The 19,770-nt window shown below is 44.1% G+C and overlaps 1 protein-coding gene across 1 annotated transcript in view; it reads right to left on the bottom strand.

Moving 5' to 3' along the window:
* Rsph10b (radial spoke head 10 homolog B) overlaps positions 1–19,770 on the bottom strand; it is a 40,271-nt gene that overhangs the window by 6,695 nt on the left and 13,806 nt on the right. The window contains 12 exon segments of the mRNA XM_050124423.1: positions 599–689; positions 3,331–3,450; positions 9,095–9,238; positions 9,781–9,888; positions 11,931–12,079; positions 12,285–12,364; positions 14,481–14,595; positions 15,404–15,593; positions 16,475–16,596; positions 17,532–17,706; positions 18,431–18,607; positions 19,388–19,508. Of these exon segments, the coding sequence (XP_049980380.1) occupies positions 599–689; positions 3,331–3,450; positions 9,095–9,238; positions 9,781–9,888; positions 11,931–12,079; positions 12,285–12,364; positions 14,481–14,595; positions 15,404–15,593; positions 16,475–16,596; positions 17,532–17,706; positions 18,431–18,607; positions 19,388–19,508 (1,592 nt within the window).

Genomic DNA, 19,770 nt, shown 5'->3' with positions numbered 1-19,770 from the left:
TCCAGCATGTACGAAGCCCTGAGTTTGATCCTCAGCGCCACATAAAACAGGTATAGTGGCATATGCCTCTTAGCCTAGGAATTGAGAGATGGAGGAGGAAGAAGGGTCAGAAATTCAAAGTCATCCTTAGCTAGCTATAGAGACCAGCCTGGGGTACACAAAACCAACTCTCAATAAGAACATTTTAAAAAGGGTTCAGGAGGCTGTGGGGGCGCACACCCTTAATCAGAGCACTCAGGAGGCAGAAGCAGGTGGCTCTCTGTGAGTCTGAGGCCAGCCTGGGCTGCACAGTTGAACTCTGTCTCAGAGCAGGAATGGGATGAGACTGTCTAGGGAGACAAGCTGACCGCTGTGGTGTAGCCAGCAGTGCAGCCCTGGGCTAAGAGGGAGCTTCTCAGGCCTGAGGAGGCCGGGAGGGAGCTGAACCAGAACCATAGAGCTGGCACTGTTGCTTGTGTTAGAGTATGTGTCCAGTTCACGTGAAGCTCAAGGTTCAATCCTGAGTATTGTTCCCTGCCCCTCAGAGCCAGAAGCTGCCATAATGGTGCAACCGGGAGCAATGGGTAGTGAGTGCAATGTGCTCGGTTGCAGTACTCACCGTGTGGGGACATAAACACCAGCCCTCTTCCTTGACTCTTGAGGTTCATTTTAGAGTCTTTGTCCTCACTTAGGGATTTCTTGAGCTTGGGCTTTTAAAAAAAAGAGAGAAAGAAAGAAAAACTAGGAAAGAGTTATTCTGCAGCATTATATACTAAAACCAGTCTTCTATGTTGTACATATTCAGGGGACTGTTGAGAGGCTCTTCCTCTTTTGCTTCTGCTGTGTTTAGAGGCATTCCAGACTAGCCCTAGACTTGCAATCCTCCTGCCACAGCTCGCAGAGAGCTGGGCTTCAGGTAGGCACAACTCGCACAGCTGTAGAGTTTTAGTCTCATTTGTTTGCTTTCTCCAACTCAATACGACAGCCCACGCTAGGGTGAGGCTATTCTTGTTTCTGTGTTGAGCTAACTTAACTTTTATTTTTTGAGGCAAAATCTCAGTGTGTAGCCCCAGCTGGCCTTGAAATCTCTGTGCAGACCACTCCTCTTTGCCTCCCAGGTACTGGAGTTAAAGGTGCGTATCACCACACCTGCTTCATCTTTTGTTTCTGAAATTATAAAGTATCTTATTTGGGCGTGGGCTCTATACCAAGGTCAAGGTTCAACCTGACAATAGTCTGCTTGTTGACAGAGTCTTAAGATGGCCTGGGCATCACATGGTGAGGGACAAGGAGCTAATTTGGCTGTTTTTTCACTAAATAAAATATTGTGGTTTGGAGTCAAAGAGCTAGCCCAAAGGTCAGGAGCACTTGCGGCTCTTGTGGAGGATCTGAATTTAGTTCTGAGCATCATATTAGCTACAGGACATCCAGCACCCTCTTCTGGCCTTCCGTGGACACCCGCACTCACAAGTGCACACACATACATAATTTTAAAATAGTGCGTTTTGGGGTGGGGGTTGGAGAGATAGAACAGCACTTGTGACTCTTTCAAAGGACTGAGCACACACTTGGTGCTCATAACATCTATAACTCCAGACCTAGGACTCCAGTTCCCTCTTCTGGCTTGTGTAGGCTCCGAGCACATACAAACACACATGCAGGTGTAATACTCATACACATAAAAATAAATTAAAAAATTTCAGTTTGGGCAGGTGTGGTGGTACATGCCTGGACTCTAAGCATTTATTTGGGAGGTAGAGGCAGAAAGACCATGAGTTCACAGCCATCCTTTCTCACATAGGGAACTTGAGGCCACCCTGGGACAGACCTTCTTGAGAAAACCAAACACACATACTCACCTGTAGTGATGTTTTGTTTGTATTTTAACAAATAAAGCTTGCCTGAAGATCAGAGTGCAGAGTTAAACCACTAGAGGCCAGGTGATGGTGGCACACACCTTTAATCCCAGTATTTGGGAGTCCCACACCTTTAATCCCAGCACTAGGGAGACAGGAGTGATTTGGTTGGGTGGAGAGAGGAGTATAAGGTGGGAGGAGACAAGAGCTCAGTGCAGTCTGAGGACAGGATTGCCCCTTCGGTATGAGCATTGGTAGAGGTGAAAGGTCTTTCTAGTGGCTGGTCACACCCTTTTCTGATCCTTCAGCTTCACCACCTAATATCTGACTCTGGTTTTATTTATTAAGGCCAATTAGAATTCATGTTACACCCACCCCTATATAATATAGCTCAGTGGCAGAGTGCTTGCTAGCATGGAGTAGGCCTGAGTTCAAGGGCCAGCACCACAAAATGAATATAAAAAGCATCAACAAATAATTAGGTAAAGTGAAGTGTTTAAGACAACCAAACTGACCAATCAAACAACAGCTCAATTTGTATCTTTGAAGGAACAAGCTCAGTTCCAGCACCTACTGGAAAGTTGTGTGCACGTGGGTGGAGACCAGAAGACGCCTGGTAGGAATCTTGCCTCCTCCCACCATGTGGGACTCGGGCAGCTCAGGCAGTTGCTTGGCTGCAGCACTGTCCCTGCTGAGCACCCGCTCCCCAGAGTGTTAGCGGTCACATACGTGTGGGAGCACACATGCTTCTGTCTCCATCTAGAATTCACCCCTGACCCTCGCTTGCTGCTGTGGTCGCTTGCGTGTTTTACCAGGCACTTGAAGCATGGCCATAATCAAGCTGTAACTTCCCCCTCCAATCTCAGCTCTGAAGAGTCTGGTCTTCAACATGATACTAAAGCGTAACTTTATTCTCCTAGGCGTGCAAGCCAAAGCTCGCAGCTCGCCCTCACCTTCCCTTTCCCTCCGAAGCCCCTTGGTCCCGAGCCCTCCTCCCATCCTTTACCATGATGCTTCTGAGAGCTTCCCAACTGGTGTGTCATCAGGGAAGCCGAAGAGTCTGCTAAAGGCTGTGCTCCTCCGATGGCTTCCCACCCATCTCACCCTGACCTAGCCAGAACTTTACATACTCCTGAGTGGGAGCCGTCCTGCTCACAATGACAGATTCTAGAATCAAACAGCCGAGGCACAAGCCCCCAGCTCCACAGCTTGCTGGGGCTGCGACCACAGGCAATGATGTAACCTTTTTCTTTCCTAGAAGTAACAAGTCACGAGGTTCATCTGAGGCTTCTAAGTGAGCTGATCCCTAGGAAGTGTTGGGCAGCTGGCAGGGCCCTGAAAATGGGGGTTCCTGCTACTCACTTCCTCTACTCAACAGCAGCCTGTGAGGTCAGCAGAAGATGGAATTCCTGCCCAGGGTTGTCCTCAAAACACAGAAGGGTGCTCTTCACATAATGGCCATGTGGTCAGGACATGGCAAACTGTAAATACTCACCTCTGACTTCCTGATTTTACTGTCAGGCAAAACTCCTGTCTTGTCAGAAGACGACTTGGTGCTGCTGAAGTGGACTTCGGAATCATGGCTCGTGATTGCACTTGGGCTCCTGTGGTTGCTCTGAGGGAGGAGAAGCGTGTGAGCTTATGGTTTCCCTGGACGTGTGCACACAAGTGTACACATACATGTGTGATCCTTTAGTGAGGTGTCACTGATGCACCGCAAGCTCACTCTGAGCATGTATCCACATCTGGGAAACATCACCGCAGACAAGACAGTGAACACACCCACCACATCCAACTTCCCGGACCTCACTCCTCAATCCATCCCATGACACCTGGCACTCTCTACTTTTATATAAATGTGATCATATGTTATGCACGCTCTTCCTTTTGAGGCAGGATCTCATGTAGCCCAGGCTGATCTTGGACTCAATATATAGCAGAGGAGAACCCTGAAGTTCTGATTCTCCTGAATGTTGGGAATAGTCATACTCCATCATGTCTGATAATAGAAAGCGCTGTCAGCATGGGACACCAAGCCCTCTGCTTCCCCTTTCACCTATCCACATGTTTATATTTATGGCTGGCTCGCTGCAGCATCTGACAAGGCTGGTGCGTGCCTCTGTCTGGGATGTAGCTCATAGGCATTTACGGTGATTAACTACATTCCGCTGTTTGTTCTGGTCTTGATTTTCATTTTCTTTTCTTGCCATATTTTTTTATAATTTATTTAACTTTATTTTATGTGGACTGTCGTGAAGGTATCCAGATCCCCAGAAACTGGAGTTACAGACAGTTGTTAGCTGTCATGTGGGTGCTGGGAATTGAACCTGGGTCCTCTGGAAGAACAGCCAGTGCTCCCAACTGCTGAGCCATCCCTCCAGCCCCCCCCCATCTTTTTAGATGAAGCATTTTTTTTAGAAGATTTATTTTCAAGCATGTGTGTACGTGTCTGTATGTGCTGTGTCTATGAAACCAGAAGAAGGAGTGGGATCCCTGGAACTGGAGTTACAGGTGGCTGTGAGCTGCCTGTCATGGGTCTGAGAACCCAGGTTCTCTGCAAGAGCAGCAAACATTCTTAACCTCTGGGTCATCTCTTCAACCCCTGGACTTTTTTTTTTTTAACTGCTTTATCTCCTTTATTTTTACTTTACCTTCATTGGTGTTTTGCCTGTAGGTATGTCTGTGTGAGGGTGTCAGAAGCCCTGGAACTGGGGTTACAGACAGGTATGAGCTGGCATGTGGTTGCTGGGAATTGAACTTGGGTCTTCTGGAAGAGCAGCTAGTGCTCTTGTTCCTGGAGCCATCTCTCCAGTCCCATACCCTTCTGGTTTTAATTACAGGTCGTTGTTATTAGGGTGGTTTACAGTAGGGTTCTTTAATTTGGCAAATCTACCATCAAGGTATATCATGCCACTTAAAGTGATAGAACTTTAATAATTGTTACTTTTTATTTGTGCACATATATGACACGTATAGGTTCTAAGGATCAAAGACCTCAGGTCATTAGGCTTGGTGGAACCATCTCAGCGGGCCTGTGCTAGAACTTTAATATTCTATTCCCAGCTCTTCTTTTCCAACCCTCAGGCTGTGCTCATCTTTCTCATGAGTATGTTACTGTTGCTTTGGACTGTCAATTATCCGTTGAAGAGATGTTTGGAAACAGAGGAATCCACAGTTCTTTATGGCATGGCTTTTCCATATGAAGTTGAGTATTGTTCTTTCGAGATCTGTGAAGAAGTTTGCTGGGATTTTGATGGGTATTTGATGGGAATCTGTAGATTGCCTTTGGCAAGATTGCCATTTTTACTATGTTAATTCTACCTACCCAAGAACATGAGAGATCTTTCCATTTTCTGGTGTCTTCTTCAATTTCTTTCTTCAAAGATTTAAAGTTCTTGTCATACAGGTCTTCCTCTTGTTTGGTTAGTTACTCCAAGATATTTTATGTTATTTGTGGCTATTGTGAAGGATTATGTTTCTCTGATTTCTTTCTCAGCCCATTTATCATCTGTGTAAAGGAGGGCTACTGATTTTTTTCTGAATTAATCTTGTATCCTGCTACATTGCTGAATGTGTTTATGAGTTGTAGAAGTTCCTTGGTAGAATTTTTGGGATCGCTTATGTAAACTATCATATCATCAGCAAACAGTGAGAGTTTGACTTCTTCTTTTCCAATTTGTATCCCCTTGATCTCCCTTTGGTGTCTAATTGCTCTAGCTAGGACCTCAAGAATTATATTGAGAGAGTGGACAACCTAGTCTTGTTCCTGATTTTAGTGGGATCACTTTGAATTTCTCTCTATTTAGTTTGATGTTGGCTGTTGGCTTGTTGTATATTGTCTTTATTATGTTTAGGTATGTCCCTTGTATCCCTGCTCTCTCTAAGACCTTTATCATGAAGGGATGTTGTATTTTGTTGAAAGCTTTTTAACATCTAATGAAATGATCATGTGTGTGTGTGTGTTTCAGTTTGTTTATGTGGTGGATTACATTGACAGATTTTTGGATGTTGAACCATCCTTGCACTTCTGGGATGAAGCCTACTTGGTCATGGTAAATGATTTTTCTGATGTGTTCTTGGATTCAGTTTGCCAGTATTTTATTGAGTATTGTTGCATCAATGTTACAGATATTGGTCTGTAATTCTTTCTTAGTTATGTTGTTATGTGATTTGGGTGCCAGGGTAATTGTAGCCTCGTAAAAAGAGTTGGGTAATTTTCCTTCTGTTCTATTGTGTGGAACAATTTGGGGAATATTGGTATTAGTTCTTTTTGAAAATCTTATAGAATTCTGCACTGAAACCATCTCATCCTGGGCTTTGTTTTTGGAGGGAGACTTTTGATGACTATTTCTATTTCTTTAGCAATTATAGGTTTATTTAATTTGCTTATCTGGTCTTGATTTAATTTTCAGAAGTGATATTTATCCAGAAAGTTGTCCATTTCCTTTAAGTTTTCCAATTTTGTGGAGTACAGGTTTTCGAAGTATGACCTGATGATTCTCTGGATTTCCTCCAGTCTGTTGTTATGTCCCCCTTTTCATTCCTGATTTTGTTAATTTGGATATTCTTTCTCTGCCTTTTGGTTACTTTGGACAAAGGGTTGTCTATTTTGTTGATTTTCTCGAAGAACCAACTCTTTGTCTCACTGATTCCTTGTATTGTTTCTTTTGTTTCTATTTTGTTGATTTCAGCTCTCAATTTGATTATTTCCTGCCTCCTGGGTGAGTTTGCTTCTTTTTGTTCTAGAGTTTTCAGGTATTCTGTTAACTCACTAGTGTGGGATTTTTTCCAGCTTCTTTATGTAGGCATTTAGTACTATGAATTTTCCTCTTAACACTGCTTTCATTGTGTCCCATAAATTTAGGTATGTTTTGTGATCATTTTCATTGATTTTAGGAAGTCTTTGATTTTTTCCTTTATTTCTTCCTTGACCCATTGATGATTCAGGTGAGCATTGTTTAATTTCCGTGTGTTTCTGGGCTTTCTGGAATCAGTGTTGCTGTTGAATTCTAATATTAAGCTATGATGATCTGATAGGACACACGGGTTATTCCAATTGTTTTGTATCTGTTGAGGTTTGTTTTGTTACCTAGTATGTGGTCAATTTTTGAGAAGGTTCCATGAGGTGCTGAGAAGGTATAGTCTTTTATGTTTGGATGGAATGTTCTATAAATGTGTTAAGTTTGAGTCATAACATCTGTTAGTTCCCTTATTCCTCTGTTAATTTTCTGTCTGCCTGACCTGTCCAGTGGTGAGAGGGGAGTGTTGAAGTCTCCCACTATTATAGTGTGTGGGGTTTAATGTGTGATTTAAGCTTTAGAAGTGTTTCTTTTACATATGAGGGTGCCCTTGTATTTGGGGCATAGATGATCAGTATTGAGATTTCCTCTTGGTGGATTTTTCCTCTGACTAATATGAAATGTCCTTCTTTGTCTCTTTTGATTTATTTTAGTTTGAATTCTATTTTGTTAGGTATTAGGATAGCTACATCAGCTTGTTTCTTAGGTCCATTTGATTGGAATTTTTTCCCCCAACCCTTTACTCTGGGTGATACCTGTCTTTGAGGTTGAGATATGTTTCTGGTACGCAGCAGAAGGATGGATTCTGTTTTCATATCCAATCTGTTAGCCTGTGTCTTTTTATAGGTGAGTTGAGTCCATTTATGTTAAGGGATATTAATGACCAGTGATTGTTACTTCCTGTTATTTTAATTTTCATTGTTGGTGATGTTATTGTGTGTGTGTTTTTTTTTTCCTTTGGGATTTGCTGCTGTGAGATCAGATCATCTGTTGTTTGTGTTTTTGTGAATGTAGCCAACTTCCTTGGGTTGGAGTTTTTCTTCTAGTACTTTGTGTAGGGCTGGGTTAGTGGCTAGGTATTGGTTAAATCTGGTTCTGTTACAGAATATCTTGTTTTGTCTGTCTATGGTAATTAAAAGTTTTGCTGGGTATAATTGTCTGGGCTGGCATCCCTGGTCTCTTAATGTCTGCATAACGCCTGACCATGACCTTCTGGCTTTGACTGTTTCCATTGAGAAATAAGGTGTAATTCTGATAGGTCTGCCTTTATATGTTACTTGGTCTTTTTCCTTTGCAGCTCTTAATATTCTTTCTTTATTCTGTGTTTTGATTATTATGTAGCAAGGGGACTTTATTTTTGATCCAGTCTATTTGGTGTTCTGTAAGCTTCTTATATCTTCATATGCATTCTTTCTTTAGTTTGAGAAAGTTTTCTTCTATGATTTTGTTAAATAAATTTTCTGTGCTTTTGAGTTGGACTTCTTCTTCTATCCCTATTATTCTTAGGTTTTGTATTTTCATAGTGTTCCATATTTCCTGGATATTTTGTGGTAAGCTTTTGTTAGATTTAAAGTTTTCTTTGATTGATGAGTCTGTTTCCTCTACTGTATCTTCAGTGCTTGAGATTCTCTCTTCCAAGCTGGGTGTGGTGGTGAATATCTTTAATCCCACCACCGGGGAGGCAGAGCAGGGGGAGTTCTGTGAGGTCGAGTCAGCCAGGATACATAGTGAGACCCTGTCTCAAAATAAATAAATGAAAGACTCTAGTGGGCTCAGGGAACCACTAGACTGTCTCTTGTGGCTCCAAGTGAATGTCTCAAATGTCAGAAACCCTTCAAGTCCACTAACATGCAACCCCCACTAAAAATATGTTATATCGCTAGGCAGTGGTGGTGCATGCCTTAAATCCCAGCACTCAGGAGGCAGAGGCAGGTGGATCTCTGTGAGTTCGAGGCTAACCTGGTCTACAGAGTGAGTTCCACGACAGGCTTCAAAGCTACAGAGAAACCCTGTCTCGAAAAACCAAAAAAAAAAATCTGTTATATCTCAATTTCCATGGATGTCCCCATGCTCAGGGGGCTGCTCAGTGTTACATGCACACCCAGGACCTGTTTCTTGGCATCTTTGTTGTCAGGTGGGCTTTCCCCTCTGCACACCAAGCAAAGCATCTCCTGGTAGCTTAGCTCAGATTTTCTCAGCTGTCCAGCTGCTTTTCATACTGACCTTCACTGTGTTGTTTCCACTGCTGTGGCTAACACCAGGAAACAGATTCCTGCTAACTTAACAGACAACAAAAACACGCACTCCTTCCAACAGTGAAAGACAATGTACATGTTCCCAGTCCTCAGTTATCTCTGGGAAGTATATATATTAGAAACTTGAGACAGTTTTGGTAAGAGTCTAGCTGCTCCAGGTTGAAGTCATCCCTCACTTTATAAACTCTACCATATTGGCTGTCACCTGGTTGAGTATTGTGTGAACGCTGCCGTATCGGTTTCCAGTAGCATCATCATATGGAACTTTTAAATAGGATCTAGTCATCCGGTCAAAAATGCAGCAGAGTGAGAAGCATAAGAGAGCTTCAAAGAATTCCAGGAAAACCAGCTGCAACGATAGGAAGCATAGGGAGGTCTCATTGACTCTGACACTCCAGAGCGCACCAGGGATTGACTGGCGATTTCTTATTTGTTATTCCTTTTGCATATGTGCTACACATGTGTACAACAACACATAGATGAAAGGGAAGGCCAGAGGATGACACTGGGTGTCTCTCTTTACTGCTCCTCCCCACCTTGCTCTTTGAAATGGGGTCTCTCACTGGCTCGCTGATTCAGTTAGGCTGGCTGACCAGCAAGCGCCAGGGATCCTCCTGTCTCCCCCTCCCCAGCACTAGTATCACAAGCATGCACCACCACACCTGGCCTTTTTATGTGGGCGCTGGAGACAGGATCTGAACTCAGGCCCTCACGCTTGCACGGCAAGCACGGCACCAATACAGCCGTCTCCCCAGGCCCTTTCTTATATTAGTCTCTGGTTTTTGAAAAGTTAACTGTATATACGCATATCCCACTTTTTTATATGCATAAGGCATAAGAAACATGCAGCTTAAACTGGATCTGCAACATTTGTAGCAATGGTTTACAAACCTCAAGTTCAAAGTTGCTGTCAGTTCCGTCATACACAAAAGGGTTGTCCTCTGCTATCACAGTCATAAATTTGGTCGCAGTTAAGTCCTTGTTTATCATCCTAAAGTCCTGTGAAAAGATGGCACCAAACAGATGCCTATAAGTGCACGTGGGTATAGATTTTAATGTCCATGACGGCAACATAACACCTTGAGAAAATGTATCAGAAGTCAGTAGCTTAAAAACTGATTCTTTTGGAGGTTGAGGTAGGAGGATCTGAGGCCAGCCTGGGGTACACAGAAAGACCCTTCTTTAGATAAGAATCATAGGGAGGCTGGGGAGATGGCTCTGTCAGTAACATGCTTGCTGTGCAAGCGTGAGGACCTGAGTTCCATCCCTACCATCCATGTAAAAAGCAAGCACACAGCGGCATATAATCCCAGTGTAGGGACATGGAGGAGGGTAGATCCCTGAGGTTTGCTGGCCGGCACCCATATTACATGGCTTAATCACTTGTGACTCCAGCTCCAGTCTTTTGGCCTTCAAGGGCACATGCATGCAATGTCATATACTCACACACAGGTACACACATATATACCTAAATCTAAAAAAATTCTTAACCAGTGTAAAAGAAATGATACATAAAGTTATCATTGTACTGTCTCTAGCGAAACAGTGGACATTATTTAGCCAGTGAGGTATGACCACGGGGGCTGCTAAGGCCACCAGTAAAGGTTTATGGAAAACAAAGGATCAGGCTGGTGCCGCATGAGCCACTGGTGAATCCCCCAGCACTAACAGGAAACATAATGGGAAAGACTAGTAACCCCTGTGGCTTTGCAGAACACAAACATCTGAACCTAACCAAGTCTCTGTTTCTAGCTGCCACTTTCGTGGACTTGTGGGGAAAAGAAGATGCTGAACCTGACAGTGAGGACGCAGTCATCCTCTGCCCACCTCTGCAGGGACGAATGACTGCTTCTTCAGAAATAAATGAATACAGGAAAGAAGGGAACAAACAGCAGTATAATATTTTACCCCAAAACATATATTTTAAACACATTTCCCTAAATTTAGACAATAGGATTTTGTCACTTTTCATATATATATATATATATAAATATAAGTATAAATATATATATATATATAATTCTGTTAAGTTCCTAAATACTCTCTCACTAACATTTATTTCCAACTCATTATTTGTATTCCCACAAGTATAAATTTAAAATATTTTGGAACAAAGCTAGCAGCAGTCAGTTTGAGAACATGTATACAGACATGTCAATTGTTTTTCAAACTAATGACTTTGTTTTTTGTTGTTTTGACACAGGATCTTACTGTAGTGTAGACTGATCTTGAACTCCTGATCTTCCTGCCTCGGCCTCCCAAGTGCTGAGATTATAGGAATTTAACACCAAGCTTGGCTTCCAAAGTAATACATTTTAAAACTACTGTTTGATGAGCAACAATTTTTGTTTTGCAGTGCTGGGAACTGTTTTGCCATAGGCAAATACTCCATGGACAAGGTACATTCCAGTTCTGCCCAGCTAAACTTTCTATATTTATTTTATTTTCTGTATATGAGTGGTTTGTCTGCATGAATGTATTGCACCATAGTCACACCGGGTGCCCAGAGAGGAGGTCAAGAGAAGGCATCAGATCCCATGGAACTGGAGCTACAGATGATTGTGAGCTGCTGTGTGGGTGCTGAGAACTGAACTCAGGCCCTCTGCAGAAGCAGCCAGTGCTCTGTCACTGAGCTATATCTGCAGCCCTAGTGTTGTCTCTTTAGTGATATTTAGGGCTGACAAGATGCCTGAGTGGTAAATGTGCTTGCTAACACACACACACACACACACACACACACACACACACACACACCCTGAATCAATAGTAGATACGATGTTTTTTGTCTCTTCCTCTCCATGGCCACATGTGCTCAGGGCTTCCTCTCCCCTGTTCTGGGAGCATGCCAGGCACATACCCCCGGGCCCTTACCTTTGCTATCTGTCCCCTTCTTTGAAAGGAGACTTGCAAGCATTTGGTGGCCCTGAACCGTAACCCCAGATCTTCACCTCCTTAATCATACAGCATTGATTTATTTTAATTAAAATCAAAGTACCTATCAACATAAAGGCAACATCAACCCTAAGAGTTATTAAGCTCACTTTCAGCATCCAGAGGAAATACCTCATCTTCATTGTTAGCTCATAGGGCGGGGCTTCGTTTTGTCTGCAGTAGGTCGTGTAAATCTCCCAGCACTTATCGATATAATTCATTGAGTAGAGCGTCCGCTGTTGCTCACTGAATAAATGACCTAAAAATACAACATCCAGAAGTGATTACAGGGCTGGGGACATGGCTCAGCGGAAAAAAAACTCTGTTGTGCAAACGTGAGGACCCTAGTACCCAAAAAGCATATGACATAGAAGCCTGCCTATAACCCTAGAGGCAGATGGGATTCCCGGGCAAGCTGGTTAGCTAGATTAGGATAAATATAATCCTATTATTTTTGTATTTACCTTTTACCTGGCAGGCATGTGGATGAATGTTCTCAGTCATCAGTTTTGTAAAACACAGAAAGAGTGATGGGCTTCTGTTCCTATGATGAAAAAGATACCATAATTAATTATTCCAGGAGATGGAGCTTACCTTCCCTCTTCTGAAGAGTGGGCTAGACGTGACAAAACTGGCTTCTAACAAATAGAATTAAGAAAGGGAAATAGAGTAAGTTTATAGCAGAGAAGTCTGCTGGCAACTCTTCACTCTGTGAGCACTAGTCATAAGCCATAGTGAAGTTAGGTGCTGCCAATACCGTTTTCTGAGGAGATGGCTCGGTTGGAAAAGCACTTGCTGTGCAAGCCCAAGGACCTGGATTGTACAGAGCTGATGTAAGAGCACGAGTCTGAAATTCCAGAGCTCTACAGATGGGGGACAGTAACAGGAGGATCCCCAGAAGCTTGCAGGCCAGCTACCGTGTGTACACAGTGGCAACGACAAAGGGATCTGTGTCAAACAAGGTGGAAAGTGCAGACTGATACCTGAGATGGTCCCCTGACTGTCATGTGCACACCTTGGCACACTCGTGCTTGCACACACACACACACACACACACACACATTACACACATACCATAAACATGCACAAAAAGATATAAACAGTTCAAACCTAGTATTCTGCCCCAAATCTCTCACCTCACCTCAGTGTAATTGTGGGAAACCATCAGAGTGCAAACCCAAACTGTGAGACACTTCACAAAATAACCAATGAACATTTTTTTTTTTTTAAGATTGGGAGGTGGTGAAAGACAGAGACTGTGTAACTGTCATAGACTGACATACAGGGATGCTTTGAAGGCAAAATGTAGTGTGAGCTCCTGAGACAGAAAAGGGACCATGGGAAAGAGCAACTTTTGGCTGGGGATGCAGCCCAGTAGTAGAATTCTGCCTAGCATGTGTGGTCTCAGGTTTCAGTCCGCACCTTCCATCATGTTTGAGAGGAGGCTCTGAGTTCAATGACACTGTGCAGTGCTGGGTCCTTGATCTGGATGCATCGACTATGGTAAGAGGTTGGTGCTAGGGAAACCCGGGTGCAGGATACATAGGAATTCAATGTACTTAATGCCAACGCTTCTGAAAATCTAGTTATGTAGTTATAAGGCTATGTTAATATATATACAAACACATAGAAAGACAGAAAGACCAAGAAAGAGAGACAGGGTCTTATGTAGCTCAGGCTGGCCTTGAACTCATTAAGGATGATCTTAATTTCTTTTTTTAAAAATAATTTATTTTGCTGAGCGGTGGTGGCACACACCTTTAATTCCAGTACTCGGGAGGCAGAGGCAGGCGGATCTCTGTGAGTTCGCGGCCAGCCTGGTCTACAAGAGCTAGTTCCAGGACAGGCTCCAAAGCTACAGAGAAACCTTGTCTCAAAAAAAAAAATTTATTTTTATGAGCAGTGATTGGTGTTTTGCTTAATGGTACGCCTGTGTGAGGATTTTGGATTCCCTGGAACTGGAGTTACAGACAGTTGTGAGCTGCCATGTGGGGGACAGTGGCTCACACCTTTAATCCCAGCTTTTGGGAGTCACATGCTTTTATAATTCCAGCACTAGGGAGGTGGCGACAGGAGCGATATGACTGGGCAGAGAGAAAAGTATAAAGGGGAAGAGACAGGAACTGATCATGGAGTCCTCAGGATTCCTGGAGACAGGATCTCGCCCACTTCTGTCTGAGGTGGAGGTAAGAGCCAGTGGCTAGCTGTTTTGCTTTTCTGATCTTTAGGTTGAACACCAATATCTGTCTCTGGTTTTTATTATTTGTGCTACATTTACAGAACTAAAACAACTCAGATGGGGGTTCCCAACTTTTCATCCAGGACCCAGGCATTGCGGTTGAACTCTGTAGAAAAGCCTTGTGAAAACGACTATGGCTACTGTTGAAAAGAGGGTCCACTGGGTCCCCGGGCAGGAACACAGATGTGGCACTTACTGGGTTCCCGTGCAGGGACATGCAGGGATGCAGATGTGGCACTTACTGGGTCCCTGTGCAGGGATGCAGATGTGGCACTCACTGGGTCCCTATGCAGGGATGTGCAGGGATACAGATGTGGCACGTACTGGGTCCCCATACAGTGCAGGGAAGTGCAGGGATGCAGAAGTGGCACTTACTGGGTCCCCATGCAAGGATATGCAGAGACACAGACGTGGCACTTACTGGAACTCTTTGTGATGGATGTGGTGAGCCAACTGCAGGAGGTAATTGAGGAATGTTCTTAAGAGTATAGTTCTGAACGGAGAGTGGATTTCTTCGATTGGTATGCCATTATAGACTGAAAGAAAAATGTTGGTGAGATGGCTACTGCGCAGAAGAGCTCCAGTTACATTATGAGACATTTATAAGAGGAAGGTGGATCTCAGGGAGTTCCAGGCCTGACAGGGCTGTTACACAGAAAAACCCTGTCTTGAAAGACTCCTCCAAAAGATAATTTCATACATGTATATAATGTGCTTGATCAAACATACACCCTTATTTCCTGCCCTCCAATTCCTCTCCTATTATCCCCATCACCAACTTCATGTGCTTCTTTTTAAAACACACTGAGTTCCCTTAATGCTGCCTCTATGTGAGTGGGAATAAGACCATCTACTTGACTATGGTTAGCTGGTCAAGGACCACATCCCTGAAGCAAACTAACTCTCCCTCCCTCAGCAGCCATCAGTTGCTAATGGCTCTTCAGCTAGGGGTGAGATTTCATGAGCCCCTCCCCATCTGTGTTGGAATCTGGGCTGGCTTGACCTTATGCAGGTCTTGTTGCAGCTTCTGTGAGTTTGTATGTCCAGTGGCCCTATCATGCCTGGCAAATTCCTTTTCACTGTAGATGTCCAGTACCTCTGGCTCTCGGAATCTTTCCATTCCTCTTTTATAATGACCCATAAGAACAGATACCCAATCTTGAAAGATCGTTATTAAAAGCCTCACGTCCACTGTATCCTTTTGTCTCTATGTCTATGGGTTTGGGTTTGGGCAGACACATTTGTTCCTCACACTGAGCCATCTCCCCATAGTCTCTCTCACCACTTCTTGGCTTGTTTCCAGGTAGCAGTAACCGAGAGAGGAAGAGAACCCGGGATACTCACCACTTAGCACCCTGTCCATATCTGCAAGGGTGATATTGTGATGGTGAAACCTACAATCTTTCAGAAATCTCCAGAAGTGAAGCTTGGTCATGAGAAAGGTGTTATCCAGAGAGTGGTCACACCCGAGGCCGCTGTAGAAGCAGTAGATTCTCCTTAACTCTGAAATGTTCCTCAGGACTGCGTATTCCACCTGAAAAGAAGGTCGCACATGGGACCCAACTGTGCCTCATTAGAACAAAACTAAAGCTGGAGAGATGGCTCAGAGGGTAAGGGGGCCTGAACTCAGTTCCTAGCACCCATATTAGCTGGGATTACAGTATTTGCCATCATGCACAGTGGGTTTCTTTTCTTTTTTAAATTTTAAATGTTTACATGGATAGATGTTTTCCTGAACATATGTCAGTGCACCATAAGCACACAGCACCAGTGGAGCTAGAAGGTACTGGAGCCCCTGTAACGAGTTACAGATGCTTGTTAGCTACTGTGTGGGTGCTGGGAATTGAACCTGGGGCTTCTGGAAGAGCAGCTCTTAACCACTGGGCTATCTCTCATATCCAACATAGTAGGCTTCTTTCTCCTGCCTCTTTTCTTATTTTTAGATTTATTTATTCTATTTTCCATGTATTAAGTGTTTTGCCTGCATGTACCTATGTGTACCATGTGTGTGACCAGTGCAAAGGCACAGGACCCCATGGAACTGAGTTACAGATGGTTATGAGCCACCATGTCAGTGCTAGGAGCCAAAGTCAGAATCTCTCCAAAAGCAACAAATCTTAACAGAGGCATCTCTCCAGTCCCATAATGGGTTTCTTGATTCCTAGGGAGTCCAGAATTTTCTGACCCCAGCAGCCCCTTTGACCCTACCTTCCATGAATGGGAGGTGATCACAGCCCTGGGCTTCAGTTGGCTCTGAGGCCCTAGGCAATGCCACTGAGTGCTTCCCTCTCACAAAACCTGCTCACTACAGGGTTCCCGTGCAGATTGAGATGGTCTAGAGAGAGAATCCCCCAGGAACACAGCAGACAAAAACAGTGCCTAAAATGTAGATGTATAATGGTAAAGGGGATTTACCTGCTTCTTTTCTTCTTCTTGGGTTTCCTCAGGGTACATGTCCAGCAACAAATTTAAGTCCAGTTCAATACTGGATCCTAACACAGAATGGCTTTCGCTGCCGTCCAACTTTCGCAGGGTCTCTAATGAATGAAGCAAATATGGGGATGACTGTGAAAAGCAATGATAATATCGTGGGCTGGAAAGAAGGCAGCTCAAGGAGCTGGCTGCTCTTCGGGGCGACTCAGAACTGTCTGTAGCTCCAGCTCTAGGGGTCCAGCACTTTCTTCCGGTCTCTGAGAGCACCCACAGACATGTACATGTACGTAAATATAAATAAATCTTTCAAAGAAATCCTTCCGATGTCACATCAGAATGGTTGTTTTATCAAAATGTGATTGAAGAATATTCAACAACCATGCATTGTGGCACAGGCTATGTACCAGCCGCCGAGAAAGCTGAGGCGGGAGGATTCCATGTTCAAGACCAGCCTGTGCTACAGAGAGACTTTAAGGACAGCCTGAATAACTTATACTCCTTTTCAAAATTAAAAACTAAGGGTCACTGTGATGGCTCGGTAAGGAAAGGTGTTTGCTGCCAAGGCGAATGACCTGTGTTTGATCCCTGGGACCTACGGGGTCAAAGGACAAATGTGCTTCCCCAAGTTGTCCTCTGACAACCACATACATACACACAAACAACAAATAAAGACATTTTTAGATTAAAAGTTCAAAAGGAGGGCATGGAAACAGTTCAGTGGTAGAGCACTAGCAGTTCCCACAGTAATACAGCTCAGTGGGCAGAGTGCTTGGCTCACACATAAAGCCCTGGTGCCATCTCCAGCACCACATAAACTGGGCACAGTGGTGCACTCCTGCCATCCTAGCACTTGGGAGGTGGAGGATGGAGGGTCAGGAGTTCAAGGTCATTCTTGGCTAGTCAGTGAGTTCAAGGCCAGCCTGGACTACAAAAGTGACTTCCAGGACAGCCAGGACTGTTACACAGAGAAACTCTGTCTCAAAAAGCAAAGCAAACAAACAAATACATAAACAAAAGATATTAGTTTACTTTCACCCACCAGGCTCCCTATCAGCACTGGCAGAAGATCCCCGAGGCAGCCGGCTCCTTTGGGAAACATCTGACGGACGGTCCAGGCTGCGTGTGTAATCGATTTCAGTTTCAAGGTACTGTGCAATGTGGTCATTGGAAAACAGACCTTCATACGCTCGTCCGTTCTTGAAAGTTATCCTGCCCTATGGAACACAATGTCAGATGGTGCGGGAGAGGTATTATTCAGTGTTCATCAGGGGAGTTTTCAAGGGTTTGGATGTTTTGAAGATATGTACTTAGATCACAAAGAATCATTGTCCATGGGTTTCACATCAGGGCTCCTCCTTCTCTCCTCCTCTTCCTCTTTTTCCAATCTCCCCCCCAAGTTTAATCACCTCCAGGCTACAGAATGAACTTATTAACTTTCTGAATGGCCAGCAGAGGGCCCATCTCAGTAGGCACCCAACTTCCCTGCTATCTGTCAACCCCAGGATGGTAAGCACTGAGTGAGGTGGACAGACGACCCAGTTCAGCTCTGGAAAATGAGTTGCTTTTCCTTTTCTTAGTGGGTGTGCAATGTGAAGCCTGGAATCACGGGAGAGGGGCAACGTAAGGGTAAAGCTGTCACAAGAGTAGCTAGGAAGGAAATGCTGACGTCACTGAGTTAATAGTGCAAGCCAGCCCCAAAGGCCACCTTGCCATTATATATGAAAATTTAAGCTAGACTGTAACTTGCAACTACCACCCTCATTTATTTGTATACACATATAACAAAAACTGATTAATTCATTTCTGATACCCACGAAGTAGATAATGTTATAAATAGCTCTAAGTGCATGTCATCACCTAACTAAACTAGTTATCCTTACTAAATGAAATGCAGCGTACCAGATACACCCCTCACCATGTTTCGCCAGCTGTACTCACCCTGCCATGCTTTTTGTTGGAAACCCATTCTCCCTCGTACATTGCTCCACTGGCATAGTAAAACTTCCCATGTCCGTGACGGAATCCGTTTACAAATGCTCCTATGTATTCGTTTCTCAAAGGATACTGAGAGTTGGGGATTCTCTTAAGAAACCATGTGTATGTTCCAAAGCCGTTCTGAAAAGGAAACACCTTGTCAGCATACACTCCCCAGAATGCTCCCCCTTTACCTACACTCGGATTATGGCAAAGACGCTGATAATATGAAGGAGTAGAGCACACGGACCTAGAACCGTATGGACTCAGCTTCAGCTCAGCCAATTACTAGCTGTCTTTTGATCTACGGCAAATGGTTTGAGCCCTTTATAAAATTGTAAAACGGAAATAGCATCTCTCTCGTAGGTTGGATCAAAGCTGTGTGAGACCATTACAGAAGACTAATAGATAGAACAGCGACTACCAAGTGTGGCTGAGGGCAGTAAATCGCAACTTTGGGTTTTGTTCTAGCTTCTTCTCTGTTGCTGAGATAAAGCACCCCAACAAAAGCAACCTGGGGGAGGAGGAAGGTCAGATTACAGTCTGTCACTTCAGGGAGGCTACAGTGGCAGAAGTTTGAGACAGCTAGTCACACTGCATCCATAGTCAAGGCAGAGCGCAATGGATGCGTGCGCAGCTAGCTTTCTCCAGTTAATAGAGTGCAGATCCTTGGCCAGGGAACGGTCCCTTCCACAAATAAGATGGGTGTTCCCACATCAATGAAAGTATCAAAATAGTGTATCCCAGGCTCTCCCAGAGGCCCATCTCACAGGTGACTCTAGATCCTGTGAGCTGGCAGTTAACACTACCCATTACGAGTTTCTTAGAGAAGCCATGTTTAAATGTCAGCTGCCACATGGTATGGCTCCGGTCAGCCCCGCCCACCTCAGTCTGCGACCCAGGCGATGGGCAGGTGCCTACCTGGATCCCCTTCTCCCAGTGGCCAGTGTACTCCTCGTTTGTGGTAAGCCATCTCATTCTGCCTTCCCCATGACGCATATTGTTTTCCCACTGGCCTTCTTATATGTTTCCTGACTTGTAGCTGGGACCAAAGAAGCCAATGATGAACAACTGGTTAGCTCACACAGACAACATTTGCCTTTATGCTCTTCAACTCACCCCTGAAATACTTCTCAGAAAATACAACCCAGGACCCAGGATACTGTTCCCAGTATTGAAAATGGGCAGCACCTGGTTGGCAAAAATATTCATATTAGGGAGTGAAATGATTCCCTTTATTAAAGAGTGAGGTTTTACATTGTTTAGAAACAACTCCTATTGTGTTTGATTACCTAACATTTCAT

Source organism: Alexandromys fortis, unplaced genomic scaffold, assembly GCF_014885135.2.
Source record: "Alexandromys fortis isolate MF-2015 unplaced genomic scaffold, M_Fortis_MF-2015_v1.1 scaffold_227, whole genome shotgun sequence".
Lineage (NCBI taxonomy): Eukaryota > Metazoa > Chordata > Mammalia > Rodentia > Cricetidae > Alexandromys > Alexandromys fortis.
This window is presented reverse-complemented; position numbering and strand designations above follow the sequence as displayed.